The sequence below is a fragment of the Rhagoletis zephyria genome, unplaced genomic scaffold, assembly GCF_001687245.7.
Source record: "Rhagoletis zephyria isolate East Lansing unplaced genomic scaffold, Rhagoletis_zephyria_1.1 Rzeph_scaffold_01439, whole genome shotgun sequence".
Classification (NCBI taxonomy): Eukaryota; Metazoa; Arthropoda; class Insecta; order Diptera; family Tephritidae; genus Rhagoletis; species Rhagoletis zephyria.
The window spans coordinates 46,080-65,815 of NW_016158523.1; the positions used below are offsets into that span (position 1 = coordinate 46,080).

Below are 19,736 nucleotides of genomic sequence, written 5' to 3' on the forward strand. Positions count from 1 at the left end.
GTAATGCGGCATAAGACAACATTGACAACATTTCCAGCAATGCCAACAATGCCAACAAACAAGAAGAATGTCTGCCAGGCGCTGGTGACGGAACGGACGAACGATGAATGCCACAATTCATAATAAATAGAATCAGTAGATTGTGTGTGGTGTGGCAACAAATTCAAATTAAGTAATTAATATTGTGTGGACGGTCAGCGCGAGGAAGGGGGTGAAAGTGTGCTTTAAGAGGAAGAAAAACCGAAATGTGTAGAAGAAATTGCGGCTGTTTTATTTCCGTACATTGTCGACGAATTAGGGGAGACAGTTTAACTTATCTTTTAAAGGGGAAAATGAAAAAAAAATATATAAATTTTAAGCAAACTACCATCGAGTACAGATATACTAACGGAATGGAGAGCAAAAGTCCTTGGTAATTTCTTTTATGATATAAAGCAGCANTTAATCTTTAAGTCTTTTAAAGGGGAAAATGAAAAAAAAATATATAAATTTTAAGCAAACTACCATCGAGTACAGATATACTAACTGAATGGAGAGCAAAAGTCCTTGGTAATTTCTTTTATGATATAAAGCAGCAATATGAGTTCGGCCTTTAGTCAGTGTTTGCAGGAGATTAGACGGGTATGCCCGCATTTTGAGCAGAATTGACTTCAGATATTTCCATCCCCCACATTTCCTGCTCGTTGGCTAAGCGGTTGCCGTGAATGTCCCTGTATCCAGGGTCTCATTCAAGGAGCATTTTGATGCCAGCAAGTCGAAAGTCTTCCTCCATTCTATGGCTACTTTGGACGTTATTCCGTTAGAATTAAGAGATACCAGGCTGGCTGTTAGAATAAATAGCGAGAGGCCATCCTGGAGAGGCGGAGGTTATGAGCCTCCGACCGGCCTCCATTATGGCGTCAGTTCCCAGAGCAAATCCTGCCACCCACTCTTATGCTAAACTTGGAACCATCTGAATATATAGCCGTCGACCCTGGGTTAAATTCGGTGGCCCCTGGCCGCTCGTTCTTTTATGGGATTCTTATGGAGAATTTATTGTCTAAACAGAGTAAAGGAAAGGTATAGTCTAACTGTCGTGGACAGTAGAGTTTCAAGTACCTTTGCTTTTCCGAATCTGAGGTCTCTCTGCGATTGGATCGTATTTAACCTAGCCGCACTGGAGCCGGCCCGACATTTGCCATAGAGGTCTACAGCTGGAAGATTTAACATTATTTCCAGAGATTTGGTGAGTGTAGTTGGCAGTGCTCCCGTGACGAGCATGGCAGCCGTCCTCTACACTTGTTCCACCTTGGTTCTGGAGAAGGTGTTGTTTAACGCAGGCCACCATTCGGTGAGCCCGTAGAAAATAATGAGTCTTATCACAGCTGTGAACATCCAGTGTACTACATACATATATGTCATTTTATTCCACATTTTTTTCCTATAACCGTCTTACAGGCGTACTGGGCGGCATTGGCCTTTCTGGAGAGATCTTCAATGATATACTTCAAGGTATTTGTCTTCGGTTGAGAGAGTAAGTGCACCCCGTTAAGGGTAAAAGGTTTGAATAGAGAAGGTTAACACTTCCTTGTGAAAAGTACTAGTTCTGTATTCATAGTATTGACACTAAGTCCACATTCCTTGGACCATATGTTTACCAGACTGAGTGCGGTTTGCAACAACTCATTCTATGTCACGGGCGGCGCCCTTTAGGCTTAGAAGTAGGGCGTTTATGGTTTGATTCCAGAGTAGAGGTAAAAGAACGCCCCAGTTCTGGAGCCGTCATCCAGTTCTGATACACTAGTTCTCCTTCCCAGAAGGAGCCCAACAAAAACCATCAGATTCGTTGCACTCCCGCCTTAAAGAGGGAGTTTACAACAAACTTGGGATAGAAATGGTTGAAAGTATCCTCGATATCGATAAAAACTTCGAGCGTATATTTCATTATGACCAATCCCTTTTCAATCGTCTTTACGATTTCGTGAAGTCTCCTTGGAATATGCATGCTGATTCGCGGAGAGGTTGTCTTTTTTTATATTCCGTCGAGTATATTCGTAAATGAGCGTCTCTCGAGTTTTAAGAAAGAATGAAGTATAAGGCTTATAGGCCTAAAATCCTTCGGTTTCACATGAGCGACCTTGCCTCCTATTGGTAAGAATACAACTTTCGCCTTTGCCCACTCGTATGGTATATGAGTTAGGGTTAGACAGACTCTAAAGATCTGAGGAGGCAGATGGCACAGTACGTCCTTAACATCCTGTAGTTGAGCGAAAAATATTCCGTCAAGTCCCGGAGATTTGTTGAGCTTGTTTTAGAACTATTACACATGTTAAAATTACATGACTAATAACATTTTCTCTGTTGTCTGAATATTTGAACCAGTACGAGTTTTTCGTTCATTATCCAATTTCTTATTTTTTTTACCTTTAAGAGTGTACTAATATAAAACTTCTTCATGCTTATTCTAAAAACTATTTTTCAAATATGCACTTTAAATCGAAAAATCGAAAATAAAATTATTTAAATTCAATTGTTGACTTTTGGCCATTTTTGACTGAACTCTGGCCCCGTGTGCGATCGTAGGATTCGAATTTCGAACCCACGACAGCGCGGCTCGCTTAAGACTGCGTTTCTGACCCAGCGAATTCACATCGAACGATGCGATCAAAATCGCTACCAGCGATCAATTACAAAAATTCGTATGGCGCGATTGAATCTCTGCACCATAAACACCGCCATATGAATTTGTATAATTGATCCGCTAGTTCATTAACCCGGCCTATTCCGCAATAGTGCCATCTGTCATAATACAATTTTGATTAAAGCGGCTGCTCCGTTAATCCGGATTAACATTGAATCTTAAAGAGCGATTTCGATTAGGAACTTCCTGTGTTTTTCTAAATCAAATTAAATTTCCTCGACTTGCCAGATTCACATTTTACAAGCATTCAAAAGTAGTAAGCTTATAGTGCATTTATAGTTAGTTGAGTTCTCCACAGGGTAGCCGCAGAAAATTAAAATTAAGTACAATTTAAATGCTATCCAACATATTTTTCTTAAAGCAAAATTCTAATATTTACTGTTTGTTGTTTATGCTTCATTCCACTTAGGCATCACATTTACTTAAACCCTCCCTCGTTTCGTCAGTAGTTACCTTTTTCATACAGCCGTCATAAGCAGTGTTGTTTTCAGCTTTTTAATAAAATGTCAAAATGATGTTGATTCTTGACATCCTGCTGTTCATCCCTGTTAGATCGCTTTGAATATCCTGCAGGTTTTTAAAGTTGCTACTGACGACAGGATATAAACAAAAGTGCCATGAAAATAAACAACATAACTCTCTGGTTTACAGGAGTATTGCAAAATACATACATATTTAGATAGGTTTAATGGATTTAAAATTAAAATACCACTCTGTATCGAGTTCAGAAGCACAACGAATCCAAGCTGGATTAATTTTCTCTATATTAAAATGGGAAGCCCAAATCAGCAGAATTGCTGATAAATGCATCTTTTGAGCAACTATTTTCAGATTTATATATACAAGTATAACAAAACGTCAGAATACATACCGTCTCCTTAATTCACAAAGGCCCTAACCAGCAAATTTTTTTTACGGGAGAAGCAAAAAAACAATGAGATGTATTCTGATTTTCGTACGAATCGAAAATTTTAAATTTTTGAATACAAAATGATAGGAAAATTTTATGATTTTCGATTCCTATGAAAACAAGAATACGCCCCATTATAAACATCAAATCATACATACGGATAGGGCACTATAAAAAGTGGCATAACTTGTTGTTTTTGGTACTAACACTTTCAAATTTTAAGTGAAAGTGTCTTTTAATATATCCTACCAAAATCTGTGAAAAACCTAGTTTCGAAAAAATGTGTGGGTTAGGGCCCTTTTGAATTAAGGTAACGATATAGTAAATCATAAAAAAAGATACTCAGGGCATTCATACAATCGCGTAAATGCCTCGTTACTGCGTAAACCTCTTTAATAACCAGTTTTCCATACAAGTTAACCAGGTTTACGCGGTTTCGAGGTATTTACGCTTTTAGATGAATTGCCCTCTGTTCAATGCACAAATCAAGGAGAACTGGTATAAGGTCGTAACGGTAGTACATAAGCGAAATATGAAATTCGAACATTTGTCTACCGAGCCAAATCCAATCAGCTGTTCTAGTAACACCACCTTGTATGAATTCGTCTTGACACAGATCTTTTGAAATTTTACGAGAATTACATAAACCAAGTTTTAATTTGCTTATCTGTTTTCAGGATGGCGCGATTCCATTCTCTCAATTCCCAAAAAATGGCTATCCACTGCAGAGTCCGTCGACGAATTTGGCTTTCCCTGCGTAAGTAAAAAAAAAAATAAATATTACTTAAATACTAAAGTACAAAAATTAGTTATATTTAGATGCTTAAATATTGAAGTAAAAAGAATTCGAGTATTTAGAATATGGGTGTTTCCGTACAAATGTAAACCGAAAGTGCAAGTAACGGCTTTATAAATTTAAATTTTGTATTTGTGGCGAAAAAGGTTACGAAAACCCGAAACGGTGGAGAAAAGAACTGAAAAAATTAAATAAAAGTTTAATTATATAGGCATATATTTTTTCATGTCCGATATGTCACGTCCGTTATCATATCTTAATTCAAAATTAAACCAATAACGAATTGCTTCTGATTAAAAATGAATTGATGGTAATGGTCCGTAATTTGACTTTATTTCAAGAATTTTTAAGAAAGGAAAACCTCACAGGATTCGCAGAGTTTTGCTTATTTTTACATGTACTCTGAAACCACTTCTGTTTTTGTCACGTCCGTTATGCCCTACTTTTCATGGATTTTCTCGACACCGGTGTTGATTTTTTTTGTCAACCACAGGACCGTATAAAAGCTACACTACAGCAGATCTTTTTTTATAAATGGCTTCTGTTTTCGTATGATTTATTTAACTCTTTAGCCGTACGAATGTCACATCCGAGATCATGGAAACACCCAATAGGGTGCAGAAGAACAATCACATTGCATCCCTCAGCAGTAGTCAGCCATCATATGACTAGTGATGTGATGAATTGGCGGTACCCAATACTTGAAGAAAATTTCGGTACCAAATACTTTCTTTTCGATACCCGATACCGATTCGATACATTAAACCTTCCTCATATACACTTCTTGTCCGCTGATTAAGTTTAGTCACATTTTTTATAAAAGTCTAGCACATTACATAACCAGCACCATATTAATTCACATATCAAGCTTTTTACAATTACACCTAAAAATTTTAAACTTTTTATTACAAATTTTAGGTATACAGTTTTATAGCAAACTTCAACAATTACACCTAAAAATTTTAAACTTTTTATTACAAATTTTAGGTATACAGTTTTATAGCCCATTATATTTTAGTAGTTTAACTGAATTAATTGGTTTTCTTTTGCTGATGGTCCTAGGTATTTTCCTCCATATAAAAGTAATCCGCGATCATACTTTATATGGGAGAAAACCGTCAACTGAAAAAATTATTAAAAATCAGCNTAAACTTTTTATTACAAATTTTAGGTATACAGTTTTATAGCAAACTTCAACAATTACACCTAAAAAATTTAAACTTTTTATTACAAATTTTAGGTATACAGTTTTATAGCAAACTTCAACAATTACACCTAAAAAATTTAAACTTTTTATTACAAATTTTAGGTATACAGTTTTATAGCCCATTATATTTTAGTAGTTTAACTGAATTAATTGGTTTTCTTTTGCTGATGGTCCTAGGTATTTTCCTCCATATAAAAGTAATCCGCGATCATACTTTATATGGGAGAAAACCGTCAACCGAAAAAATTATTAAAAATCAGCACAATTTCCTAGCTTCTTGAAATTTGTACTTAAACTCACTAAATTTAATGGGCTATAAAACTGCATAAAAAGCTTAAATGTTTTGGGTGTAATTGTTAAAACTTGTTTAATTTTAATAAATTTTGTACGAAGTTTGAGATGTGGATTTATGTGGTGCTGGTTATGTAATGTACTAAACTTTTATAAAAAANCCATTATATTTTAGTAGTTTAACTGAATTAATTGGTTTTCTTTTGCTGATGGTCCTAGGTATTTTCCTCCATATAAAAGTAATCCGCGATCATACTTTATATGGGAGAAAACCGTCAACTGAAAAAATTATTAAAAATCAGCGCAATTTCCTAGCTTCTTGAAATTTGTACTTAAACTCACTAAATTTAATGGGCTATAAAACTGCATAAAAAGCTTAAATGTTTTGGGTGTAATTGTTAAAACTTGTTTAATTTTAATAAATTTTGTACGAAGTTTGAGATGTGGATTTATGTGGTGCTGGTTATGTAATGTACTAAACTTTTATAAAAAAAAGTATACACAATTAATAGACAAAAGAAAAATATGTAAAACTGGTCAAAATGTCACTTAACTTAATCAGCCGACCGCAAGGGTATACTTTTGAAGTTTGCAAAAAAAAATTCATATGACATCGCCTGAAATAAAAAAGGTACAATTAAGACGATGCCTCCTCAAAAGATGAACAATGTGTATGTCAGTATTTGAGCCTTCTTGCACTTATTGCCACAGTCTTACAAACTGCAACTGTTGTTGTGGGAACATTGTTAATTCGTAATATTATTACGATGTGCATTGTGGTTGCCGCAGAGGCAGGTAGTAGTCTAGTAACGAGAACGGTCAAATCCAAATAATCTGGAGAAATATGTAGACTTTTTTAACCATATAACTATTAATGACTTTTATTCCTATTGTAGGTATTGCGGACTCTTATTAGAAATTCTAATATTTCGGTACCGAATATCGAAAGTATTGCATACTTTTTAAGTCGGTACCGAGTATCGATCAATACTTAAAAGTACCGACCAGCACATCACTACATATGACGATTCCAAAGGCCTTGGTACCTCTCTTCAATAGTTTTAAGTTTCTAGTGAACCGCTCCTTGTTCTTCACTATATGATTCTCTGGGAATTTACCAAGATGACTGCAGAGGAAGTGGAAATTTTCTCATTACAGTGCGCGCTTTCACTCATAATCACCTGGGTTCAAGCCCTGGTCAAGGCAACATCGCAAAAAAATATAGAAAAAGGTTTTTTCTTAACAGCGGTCGTCCCTCGGCAGGCAATGGCAAACCTCCGAGTGTATTTCTGCCATGAAAAACAGCTTCTCATAAAAATACAATCGCCGTTCGGAGTCGGTGTAAAACTGTAGGTGCCTCCGCTTTGTGTGACAAAATCAAGGCACACGCCACAAGTCGGAGGAGAAGCTCGGCCAAACACTAACATATGTGTAAGCGCCAATCTATTATTGTTATTATTACATATGTATGTATATGCTTTATGTTCAATATAATCTTGGCTCTTTAAACCAAAAATGTATTTACGATAATCTGCTTTCCCAACTCCGTCATCTACGTAAGGCTCCGTTTAGAATTTTCTATGAAAAGACGCCAGTAATTGTGCTGGTATGTATTCCAAAACACGCATTTTCAAAACAAGGCTTTGCACATCTGAACGAAAAACAATATCATTTTCCGAACGGTAACAAATTTTTTCTTTAAATCTAGGAGCCAATACTTCTGCAGATTGCTTAGATATTTCTAGATCCCTTATTCCTCTTGGTTGAAAAATTTTGACATTGTAGATGCTATTTCTTCGGAATCACTGTCATTGCCCACTTCTTTGAAGTTTCTTTCAGATCACGGATGAACTGTTGGAACAAACATGTCCCCAGAATATGGTTCTAAGTGAGAAAAAATAATTTTTTAAGATTTACGTTTACGCAGCTTAACACATCAGAAGCAGAGCTGTAAAATTACGATTATGTTTCATTGTCATTGGTAATATTAATGATTATTTTAAATTCCCTTTGTAACCTGGAAATTACCCTGCAGGAAATGGGACTAGTTTGTAGCTAACTATTAATTAACTAGCATTCGACTAGTGGTAACTATTTATTAACTATTTTCTTTAGCCGTAACTAGTGAGAACTGGTTTCCTCTGCATTAGATGTCAACAAACTTGTAGCTAACTACTTTTGGACATAAAATATCAATAACAAAAACAAAATATTTTTATTGTTTCTTTTTATTTTTTTTATTTACTTTATTTTATTACATTTCATATTTGTTTACATATTCTGCTGTAGGTGGTCCCATATTCGAACACCATTCGAAGTTATGTCTGACTTCAAAATGATAAAGTAAAATTTCGATCTTCCTTTTATTTGTCCTGAATACGAAAAAGAATCTGCGAAGTTCAGAAAAAAAGTGTATTGAAAGTAATTTTTGTGGGGATGTTTAAAAAAACTTGTAATGAAAACAAACTCGCGATAACGTCTGCATGACTCTTGTACGACCTTACAACTAACTTAAAGTTAGTTTTGTTTTAGCTAATTAGAAGTTAGTTATTTATCGAACTCCCGCAAAAAAGCTAACTAGAAGTTGGTTATTTTAATGAATTGATATTTTTTTATGCAGGGTAATAACAATGTAAGGACGCTAAAATTACACCAAAAAAAACGCTGAAACACGTAAACTTAACTTTGGCTCGTAGATTACGGTCCTGTATACCGTTTTTCTAGGCCAGTTCATTTTCGCTAAATAGGTTTTTTTAGGTTTGAATTGTAAATGAAAAGAATTCAAACTTTGACAGGAAAAAAATTTAAACACAAAGAATTTTTGTGAATTTTTTTCATTTGTGTTAAAGTCTGTTCTTTTACTAAAATATCAAGCTTTCAACGAAGAAAATATATTGATGAAAAAAGTTGTAAATGGTCAAATGAAAATGCGCCATGATTTATTTTTTATGTATGAACTATTTATCAATGAAACCATAAATTTGGAGGGAAACATTTTGTAAAAAAGAAGTTATTGCACATTTTCATTTTTACCATTTACAAANCGTCTGTTCTTTTACTAAAACATCAAGCAAGGCGTATTTAACAAGGTGGTGTTGGCCGTATATAAGTAAAAAATTACACTAACAAATTATACGCTGATGTCCATACTGTCATTGGTATGAGTTACAACAAACACATCATTTTGACGTAATGGCCTCCACGGTGAAAAACTCAGCTGTCGCCCCAACACCACCTTGTTTAATACACCTTGACATCAAGCTATCAACGAAGAAAATATATTGATGAATGAAGTTGTAAATGGTCAAATGAAAATTCGTAATGATATATTATTTACAACCGGCCACGGGTGCGCGAGGCTTCGCCACGCACCGGATGTATGCATATGTATGTACATTTACGTATTTGGAGAAAGAAGTCATACGTCATCTTGTACTTCGTTTATTATATACTTAAAAAATCTTGTCTAAATCCGTTCAGTAGTATGGTTAAAATATCTCACCTTTTCTTTATACTATGTATAGAAGATAGTAATTTTAAATAGGTGGCAACCCTACTCAGAAAAATAATACATTATTACACATCCAGAGGCTAAGTCTTTCGTTTGACAGTGACGGTACAGAACTTATGCCTACGCTTATTACGCTTGAATATTTTAATTTCATTAACAGGTGGCAACCCTATTCAAAAAAATATTAGTTCTTTTCTAGAGGCCAATCCCTTTCATTTGACACCTCATCTTTTGTAATCCAACGAACGGTGCGGATCTTATAGTTTTTTAGACGGGTGGCAACCCTTTTAAAATTCTAAGTAAGAAAGGTCTTTCTCCTGTCGATTCAGAGTATATTAGAGAAATTCTCGCCAAAATCCGTTCCGCAGTTTTCGAGATTACCGCGCACAAAGAATCTCGACTTTCCTTTATACTATGTATAGATAGACTACAATTAGGAAAGAATGTTACTCATACGCCATGTATGAACTATTTATCAATGAAACCATAAATTTGGAGGGAAACATTAGGGGTATTCTCGAAGTATTGCACGATGCACGTATTGCACGAAATGCAAAAATACTATCCCAAATTTCGAAGAGTACGAGAGCACCCCATTGCAAAGTGGTAGAATGCATGGGTAGCAAGCAGCGAAATTATGTATCAAATACAATAACAAGAGACAGCAGAAAAAAATGAAGTGAGCGAGATGAGAGGAATGAGAGAAATATGTAGCAATTCCAACAACAAAACAACTAGCACAGGGTNATTTATTTATGAATCAATTTTCCTCATTGATAGCTTTATGTTATTATAAAAAATGAAAAGAATTTATAAAAAATATTTTATATTGACATTTTTCCCCTGTTAAAGCTTGCATTTTTTTCATTCAAAATCTGTATGTAAAGTAAAGTATGCAGGCGCTTTTACTTTCGGATTTTACATTTAAACTATTTTCTTTATTTTAACTAATATATACAAGTACATATGTATATACGTTCATCTGTGCCTTAAGTCAGAAATTTCCACATACTTCCATTCACCCTTACAAATCCCCTTTTGTTGACATTGAACTAAACAAATACGCTACTGGTTTCTAAAGCTATATAAACAGAAATGTATGTGTGTGCATACATGGTTATGTTAATGCTTAGGTATGTACATATATACGAGTATGTATTATCCTTTGCACTTTTCGACCCGTGCTCCCAACCACCATACAATTGCTTCCAAAGTCAATATCTCCTGAACAAATACCTACACAACTACTTAATCCTGTTTGTTATAATTAGTAATGCAAATACCTAATGAAAGACGTACTTACATACTACATACTGTAGACTTGTCAATCTTCCCACATTCACTTCGCTGTGTCGGCATCCACCAGGCAACATTGTCTGAATCTAATGGATTCCTTCTTTATTTGAGCGCACGTTGTGTTAGATTAGATAACATCAATGGGACAAGAAAACTTAAATGTGCCTTTGAGGGACAATGTAATGATTGCTTTACTTAGAGGGCTATATCCGCAGGGTTAGAGGCGTATCCTCCATAAGTAAATTCTATAGGCAGTGGTAAAATATGTAATAAGCTTTCATTTTTAATTCCACATCGAATAAGTGGTTCAATACAGAAGGGTTACGTTTGGAAGAAAGTAGTAACTGATTGGCGACATGATTAGGGATTTGAGCTTTGAGTGGAATTTCGGAGCCACTATAGTGGTCGAGGGTTGGCAAGAGGGTATGAGTAGTGCTGACTTGGTGAATATTTAAAACTACGAGTTCGAAAATGAAATAAGGGTTTGGATGCGACAGTAATCTGATCGGTGCTCGATCTTAATAAATCATACAAGCTGCCAGACCGCTGCATTATGTCCCAGACAGAAGTATTACCCACAAAGAGTGCGGCAGAAGGACTGAGCAGCAACCGAATAAGCAAAACGGGTAAATTTCTGTTTTGGCAGTCAGGATGCACTAAAGGCACTACTCTTGCACAGCACTTCCTCAAGAAGTGTGGAATAATGCAGGTCAGCTTTAGTTGTGCTACATACCGGCACGGATGTACCTATTTACCCATACACAGGTATCACAGGTAATGAGGAGGTAGACAGCCTTGCCAAAGACGGAGCGCCGATTTCCCATCCAGCGATTAAACGGAGGCTCGTCATATACATGATGCGGAAGGCGCACCAGGTATGGTCCAAAAGACAAATTTGCAAAAAGTCTAAGATTATGTACAGAGCCTACGATATCAAGCCGCCTACACCTGAAGATACAGAACTCAAGAATACTGGTTGATGCTCTAACAGGACATTGCCTGCTAGAATCGCATGCCTTTAAATTGGTTCTAACCAATTATAAGCTATATAATAGTTGGCTTGTCCTCAACACACTGCGTATTAGTCTTCTAGGAACGGGTTTTCTGCCTATTCTGAAAGCCACCGCCAAGATGTTGTACAACAAGGTGTTCTAATTTACCCAGAGACTAAGGGCTGGTTTCTCCACCTCAGCCAATGTTTTTGAACTTACTCAAGAATAAGCTGAATGAAAAGTAGGCTAACTTTTGGCTTAAGTCCAAGTACGAGAAACCAGCCTTAGGAGTGTAAGATGCACTGATCTAAGGTACAAATCAACCAGGCAATGTTAGCTGGTGCTATACTAGACCTTCTCATATTGAGAGCAATTATGTATGTATGTAAGTTTTACCCATCTGCAGTCCCCCAATGCCTCCCAGTAATTGCTGAGCGAAATAATGCCCCAGTTTCTGGCGGCTCGCTGAAGGTCTGCCTAGGTATTTGCTTTAAGAAAAGTACTGTCTGTACCTTTCAAGTGCAGTGGGCTGCATACTTGCTTACAAAATAACGTTATTCCACTAAAATCATCAAAATGGACCGACAAGAGCAATCGTCCGCCTGACGTTCACACGTACAATAAAAAGTATGTACGTTGTCCTTTAATCGATTTTCATGTAGGTAAAGTTTTGTATACTCTATGCACTCTACATACCTACATACATACATATGTTTGTATGTACAATAGACATGTGACTCTAATTCCCCAATGTATTCTTCTCACAAGGCTAAATTCGATTTGTTGTCAACTGAAATAACACATTGCATATAAATGAAGAAATTTCGTGCAGCAAAACTTTTTATGGTAACGTCAAAAAAATAAATGCGAATCGAAATAGTGTTAAGAGGGCGGAAAAAGTGCAAATTGAAGAGTTGGCAACACAAAGATGATTTGGTTTGGTTAAAGAATATGAATGCAAACACTGCCTTAAGCAAGAAATATATTTATGGCCGTTTTTTAGGTAGTTCTTAAATTTATCTGGCGTTTAAAAAGCAGCAAAATTTAAACATTGACGTGAGAAAACCACCCTTAAATACGACTTGAATGGCTTTAATGCCATTTGAAGGAATTTAACTAAGATTTAGTGCTTTTAACCCATTGCTTGGTATTTTTTTTTTTTCTTTTTTTGGTACTAGGTTACGCAACTAAGTAACCTAACGTGTTTACCATTTACTTTTACAGACACTACCAAAAGTACCAGTCCCACCGTTGGAGGAGACCATGGCTAATTATTTGCGTGCCATTGAGGCCTTCACGTTACCAGCAAAACTCGAGAGCACGAAACTTTTGATTAAGAAGTTTATGGCGCCAGAAGGTATGGGTCCAAAATGTCATCAGTATTTATTGGAAAAACGTGAGGCTGAAGATAATTGGGTAAGATATTAATTTACTTATGTTTAACTAACAACTACTTGATTGTAATTTTATATTTTTCTTTTTTTTAGGTAAGTTAAAAGTATATTATGTAATAAATTAAATATAACTCCGGCAGCCGGATTGCTCGCACAAAGTCGCGTGATGAGGACTTTACACAATCCGGTGACCGGCAAGGGTGAAACGGGTATAATAAAAAATTGGCGAGTTAACGCTAGGTCTATTTTTCCAAGAGAAGTCCTTAGTTAGTCATATTTTCTATCAGGCATGAGATTTTCAGTGATATTACTATGGCCTGCCACCTATGAACATACACATATACACAATTCTGGCCGGGTAATACTTAGAGGTAACCAAAAGAAAAGTTAGGCATTCCTCTGCTAGCCTTACGCGCACCCTAAGCGATCCCAAGGATCATTTATAGCTGTAACCTCTGCCTGGAAAGGTTGGTAGGAGGTTCCCTGGAAAAGACCCCTCCACCGACCTTTCCGTCAAGCTCGAATCCATCCGTTAAAAGACCACTGCTGGCTCCTTCCAATTCAGGTCCTCCCGTCTATTCGTCCTTAAATGGAATGTGCGTGGAGAAAGAGCTAATTGCGGCTACTTTTACTCTCATACAACTTAATTTCAATGATCCTTTGCCATGCTGTAGTGCCCGCTGTATGCGTTTAGGGACACAGTCAAATCGAGAAGATTATTGTTGTCGGGTGTTGAAACTATTTGAGCTGATGTTTCGCGACGAACATTACGCTTTCAGTATCCGTTTCATGTCAAGCTAATTATCATTATTTTGCCCGTTTGCAAGAGACCTGCTTGTAATCACTAGAATATTCAGCATTGAACGAGATTTTGCTCTCTCGTTTTGGCTGGAAGCTTGAATCTTTAGCCTTTTAGTCATAAATTCTTAGTTAAGTCAAATTTTGGAATCTTGTCTGTATGGTTTACATTATGTGCCCCTAAATTAAAGTATCCTAGGTCGAGATAGGCCCATTTTCCTTTAAAGCAACATTTCCTTGGCTTATCAAACAATATTTTACCGTTTAGCTAGCCAAAGGTGTAGTTCAAGATGACCGGCATAATGCAGAATTTCCTCTAGGAATTGGAATTACAAAAAATATATGTCATTTAAAAAATGCCCAACATTGTCATTACAAATTTTGACATGTAAGTGCCTATTGGAAATTCAGCATCGTCTGTTTTCACATATCTTTTTCTAAATGGCATAATTTTTAATTTTTTTTTTTAATGCCTACGCTGAGAAAGAGTTTATTTGTAAGTAAACTAAATATGTTTTGTCTCAATGCATGATTTGGTTACAGTTAGAGCGGCTGCCACCGCGCAGGGCACGAAGCACACGTAGGCTGGAAAAGCCCGTTGTGACTGTTTTGGTTACAGTTACATAATTTGGTTATAGTTACCAATTCATGAGTTAAGATAAATACATATATTTACCTTATATTTTTCCAATTCAATTTTAATAAAATAATAAATAAATTAGAACTTCCAATACTCCCATGTATTTTAAGAACTAAAGATTTCTTTATGAAAATTCTGCAGGAGGTACTAAAATTCAGGTATCGAACAAATGCTAATGACTTTCATTAAAACAAAATGTGGTTTAAATGTTCCATTTTACAAAGTCGATGTTTCTAGAGTTAAGTATTTTAAACGGTTTATTTTATTTTTAATTAATCGTTTTTTTTGTTTTTTATGTCTCATTAAATTAAAACCATAATTTTTTAAAAACTCTCTTCGCTTTTGCAGGTTTTGGTCGAAAATATGGGTCTTTCCGGAAATTTATTTTGTAAAAAAAAATCTGGCAACACTGTTCACATGTTACACTAAAAAAACAAGTTCTGATCTCTTTGATGATTTATTTTTCTCCAAAACTTCCCCGGGTGATTCCAAAATTTAGCGATTTTGTTTATTTTAATCACTCGCTGTGGGCGGGACTAATTCTATAACGGGTGGCGTTGGTGCTGGAGTGGGAGGAATTGGTACAAGAGTTGTGCCACCTGTTGCTTGTGGCGATGGTGGGCCAGGGAATGCAGTTGTTGTAGTAGCTGACTCAGCTGTAGATTCAGCTGTACTTGTAGAGTCTTCCCTTGGCTCAACGGAACTCTCATTACCAGCACTACTAGTACTACTAGAACTACCAGAACTAGTTGTACTATCACTACCGACCGGCGTAGTAGTGGCCGGACTTGGATAACGGGGTGTTGGATAAGTAACAGTTCCAGTGGTGCTGCTGCTCTCACTGCCACCACCACTGCTGCCACCACCACTTCCAGCATTTATATCCACGCATACAGGTGGGTTTTGAGTTGGTAATTTCGAACACTCCACCGCTGGCAAGTAGTCCGCGCAAGGTTTGCACGTTTGCAATACGTAGACAAATACCTGACCAATTGGGCAGTCAATGAGTTGCGCATTATTAACTTGAATACATTTATAATATTTCGTTTGATCATCGTAGTTGGGCCATTTGATAATCAAATCATTAGTATCACATGCTGGCACCACTTTTTGCGTATACGTTTTTACTTCACAACCGTCAGCACTGCGGAGCAAGCCCACGATGGCCAATGAACAAAGGAGCAATGTAACTGAAAAAAAACAACAAAAACAAAAAAATCGTATGCTTACTATGAAGTAGGAGAATTTTCGAAATTTTCACAGTTCTAAGAACGTGAAATATAAAGCGAATTTATGTACCTTTACACATTTCGAAACGCGCTAACTCTTTACCTAAATGAAACTAAATTATTTTGTGGTTATTACGAGGTTTTTATCGATTTTGGGAAAGTTTTTATGATAGCTAATAATAAAATTTGTATATATTAATTTAGATACGTGTGTACATATGTAAAGCAGGTACGTTACATACAAAATCGCTCGTTGATTTGGTATCAAGTTTGATCATAAAAATTATTCAAATCAATGTAGTACATGTATACAATAGGGTGGTCGAAAAATACGCAGGCAAATCAACTTTTTGGAATTATCTGCTTCCGCCCCACAGAATTATAGAAAATGGAAAGAAATCAAGACCTGATTTTTATTTTTTATTTACGGCCGTGCCGCCGGTTCGTTGAATTTTTTCGTATACTTGAGTTGCTGCACAATCGTTAAAAATAAATAGTTTTTGGTCGAATGAAAATATTTCCCTTAAGAAATCTTCCAGTCATAGAATTATGGTGCTCAACACATAAATTAAGTAATTTTTGTATTCAAGAGTTAAGATTATCGGTTATAAATTATAAAGTTAAATATGCATTATAATTTTATTTTGAAAGATTTCTGAATGGAAATATTTTTATTCGATCAAAAGATATTTAATTTTTACCGATTTCATAGCAATTCTACAAATTAAATATATGGAAAACTTCAATGCTCCGTTTCAATGTTAATCGATTTCAAATTAAGAAAATACGCTCCACTTATTTTCGATATTCTGGAGTTCTGGGGGTTAACTGCATAAAAAAAAAGTTTGACCACCCTAATGTACGTACTACATATAATACTTACCTACTCTTTAACCTAATAAAAGTAGAGTCAAAAACTGTCATAAATTAACATGAATCATTATGAGGAATCAAAGTTTTTGTGTGCGCAATTAAAAGCGACCATTTTAGTTCTTAATCACTGTTTATAAAGAAACGGCTGGCTAATCACCAAAGATAATTTGTCAGGTTTTTTTCTACTTTAATTGTATTAAAACTTCCACTTCGGGGACATTCTGACCTTTCGTTATTAGTCGATTCAGATGTTAAACAAAAAAGGAGTGCACCTGAGCCAGTGAAATATCCTTCAGTACATTTCTAGTTCGTTTCATTCTGTATAAATTTGTATTACCCTGGGTCTTAATTTTCGTATTCGCACTCGTCTTCCTATTCAACTTTGCTTTCGTATGAGTCTTCGTTATCGTAATTGTCTTTGTCTGTGCCTTTGCGTTTGCTTGCGTCTTTGTCTCCGTTTCGTTTTCGTTTTCGTCATCGTGTTGCCGTCGTCGGATTTGTCTTCGCCTTCGACATAATTTTGGTATCCGCCTTCGTGTTCGCCTCGTATACATCTTCGTGGTCCTATTCATCTGCACAAATTTCTTCGTATCCGTGTTCGTCTTGGCATCCGTCTCCGTCTCCGTATTCCTGTTACACTTTGTCTTCCATCAAACCAAACGTTTTAGCCTTCGTCGTAGCATTCCTATTGAATTTTTACTAAATAACTTGAAACGTTTTCGTAAATGTAGTAGATTTCCATAAGCTCTTCAACAACGCATCGTTATGTGCTCTAACACTTTGTGATGCACCGGGAAACGAGAAGACTTCCGACTATGACGTCACTGTGAAAAAAGTCATACATAGATTAAAAGAAAGGGACCAAAAAACTCTTATTGGCGAAATAACAAATACTATATTTCTTTTCTTAAAGCTGCTATGGATCAACGTTTTTGAGATAAAACTTATTGCTATTATGTCCCTGAATAAGAGCTTTAACTAGAGGAGCTACACCAGGCAAGCAATGAGGTCACCGACTTGCCCCTGCTTTCTCCCCACATTCCGTATTATGTTCCCATTAAAAAATACATAGAGACTCAAGAGTTCGGAACTTCTTCAACAGACACGAAACTGGCGAAAGTCCCCCAATTCACTTAGCGGTCAGTTGGATGAGCATTGGACTCATTTCATCACTACAATGCGTCTTTGGGTAGAAAATATCAGTTCAGTGCTAACTATTGAAGAGTTGTGTGGGCTCCTACCACTCTCTTACGTACCTTAGGTGTGGTATAGAGGGGGCGGCTAATCTTCATCCTGAAAACTATATCATTCGGGTCGGTGGGCCTAATTTGATTTAAGCTAAAGCAATGGAGACGACTTGCGACAATGAAATAAGATCAAATATCCTCCTTCAGACTCCTTTGCATGCCTATATAGGGCGAGAAGGTCTACGGACACACCCGTATGTATTGTCTTCAGAGCTACAAAATAACTTTGAATTTGGACAAACGGTGTCATGTGATCGCCTTCGACAATATTAGTTTTGGAGAACGTAATAGAGCGGTTTCTCTCCGAACCAAACTTGACAAAGGATGACGGGAATTCGTTCCAAAATAAATCACCCTCAGCATTAAACAACGAAATGTGCAGCAAACTATTCCCATATCGAGAGCTAAGCTAATTCAAATAATAATTTCTGAAGATGAAATTCGTTGAGAGCGTGGTGTAGTTATAAAATAAGGTATGCACGCAAGTAGACACATTACCGATGAAGCCTATTTGTTTTCTCTATTTCTGTTGCAATTTTATTTTATATTTGAGCGTACATGGTTTTTCACACATCCGTACAAATTAGCAATCATCTTTAATTAACTTTTTAAGTAGCTGAAACTGGTGGCTCCATCTTCAATGGTTGGTGGCGTTGGAGCGGGTGTTGGTGGTACAGGAACATTTGGATTGGATGTAGCTGGACTAGGAGGTCCTGGGAATGCTAGTTGTAACAGTTGTAGCTGCAGTGGTCACTGTCACAGTTGGCGGTGTTACTGCAGTAGTAGTTGTTCTTCTTGAGTTTGTCGTAGTTGCTGTTGTTGCTGTTGCTGTTGCTGTCGTTGACTGTGACGTAGATGGATAGACAGGTGTAGGATAATTAGAAGTGCCAGTAGATGAAGCTATTGTTGTGCTACTGTTGCTCGATCCAATGGCTACGCAAATTGGCGGATTTTGTGTTTTGAGTTGTTCACACGGAACTGGTGGAATATAGCTGGCACATGGGCCACATTGCTGCATCACATATATAAAATAATATCCCGCTGGGCAGGGTACCACTTGTGCCTTTCCAACTTGTAAACATGAATAATAAGTGCTTTGATTTGCGTAGTTAGGAAATTTAATATAAATATCGTTTGCAGAACAATTCGGCTGCAGCTCGGTGGTGAAAGTCTTCAGCAAACTGCAATCCGCAGTCACGTAGTGGGCAGCAGATATAATGCAAACAAGCGTCAGTACTGCAAAAAGAAATACACAAATAGACGAGGAGAAATGCTTATTCAGAATGCGTGACGTTTATAAACAATTTTATTTTTGTTTAGATGCAATATCCCAGAAAATAAATGTTGATGATAATTCAAACAAAGATGATCAAAACCCCCGCGCATTTTGGAATGCCGCTACTCTATTACATTGTCCTTTTGCTAATTATAATCACCTGTCTTCATGATTTCGCCGCTTTACTGCACCGCCTTTGTTGGAAGAACTGATTTTAGTTGCTCGCTCGATCCCTTTTTATATGAGGCTTCATGCTGTGTAACAATCTTGTATACGCCCCGAAAAGAATTTTAATCAACTTGTTAAGACTTGTTAAGACCAAAGCTTGTAGATGTGAAGCACTTGCCAGTTCGCGAAAAAAATATCGAACATTTCTTTTCATTTAATCTTACAAAACATTATGGTTATCGTACATACAGTATCGGTCATGCCAAAAGCACCCCCATCTCAAAGTGAAATTTTTTGACATTTGTGTTTATTAATTTATTTTTAAAAATTTTAATTTACAATTCATTCTCTAACAAAGCCCATATAAGCACAAGTTTGAAACTTTGTAAAAAACTAAAAAAAAATAATTCAAACTTTTTTCTCAGAAG

At 36.3% G+C, this 19,736-nt stretch overlaps 2 protein-coding genes across 2 annotated transcripts in view; one reads left to right on the top strand and one right to left on the bottom strand.

The window, feature by feature from the left end:
- The first annotated feature begins 1,348 nt into the window (after positions 1 to 1,348).
- The window catches only part of ChAT (Choline acetyltransferase), a 33,105-nt gene continuing 14,717 nt past the window's right edge, over positions 1,349 to 19,736 (top strand). The window contains exons 1-4 of the mRNA XM_017617567.1: positions 1,349 to 1,379; positions 1,438 to 1,491; positions 4,268 to 4,347; positions 12,908 to 13,099. Of these exons, the coding sequence (XP_017473056.1) occupies positions 1,349 to 1,379; positions 1,438 to 1,491; positions 4,268 to 4,347; positions 12,908 to 13,099 (357 nt within the window). The remainder of the gene's footprint in view (positions 1,380 to 1,437; positions 1,492 to 4,267; positions 4,348 to 12,907; positions 13,100 to 19,736) is intronic.
- Positions 18,494 to 19,425, bottom strand: LOC108364022 (peritrophin-55-like). Its single transcript, XM_017617569.1, has 2 exons — positions 19,301 to 19,425; positions 18,494 to 19,100 (listed from the first exon to the last, which is right to left on the bottom strand). The coding sequence occupies exons 1-2, from the start codon at positions 19,308 to 19,310 to the stop codon at positions 18,568 to 18,570; spliced, it is 543 nt and encodes a 180-aa protein (XP_017473058.1). The 5' UTR covers positions 19,311 to 19,425; the 3' UTR covers positions 18,494 to 18,567.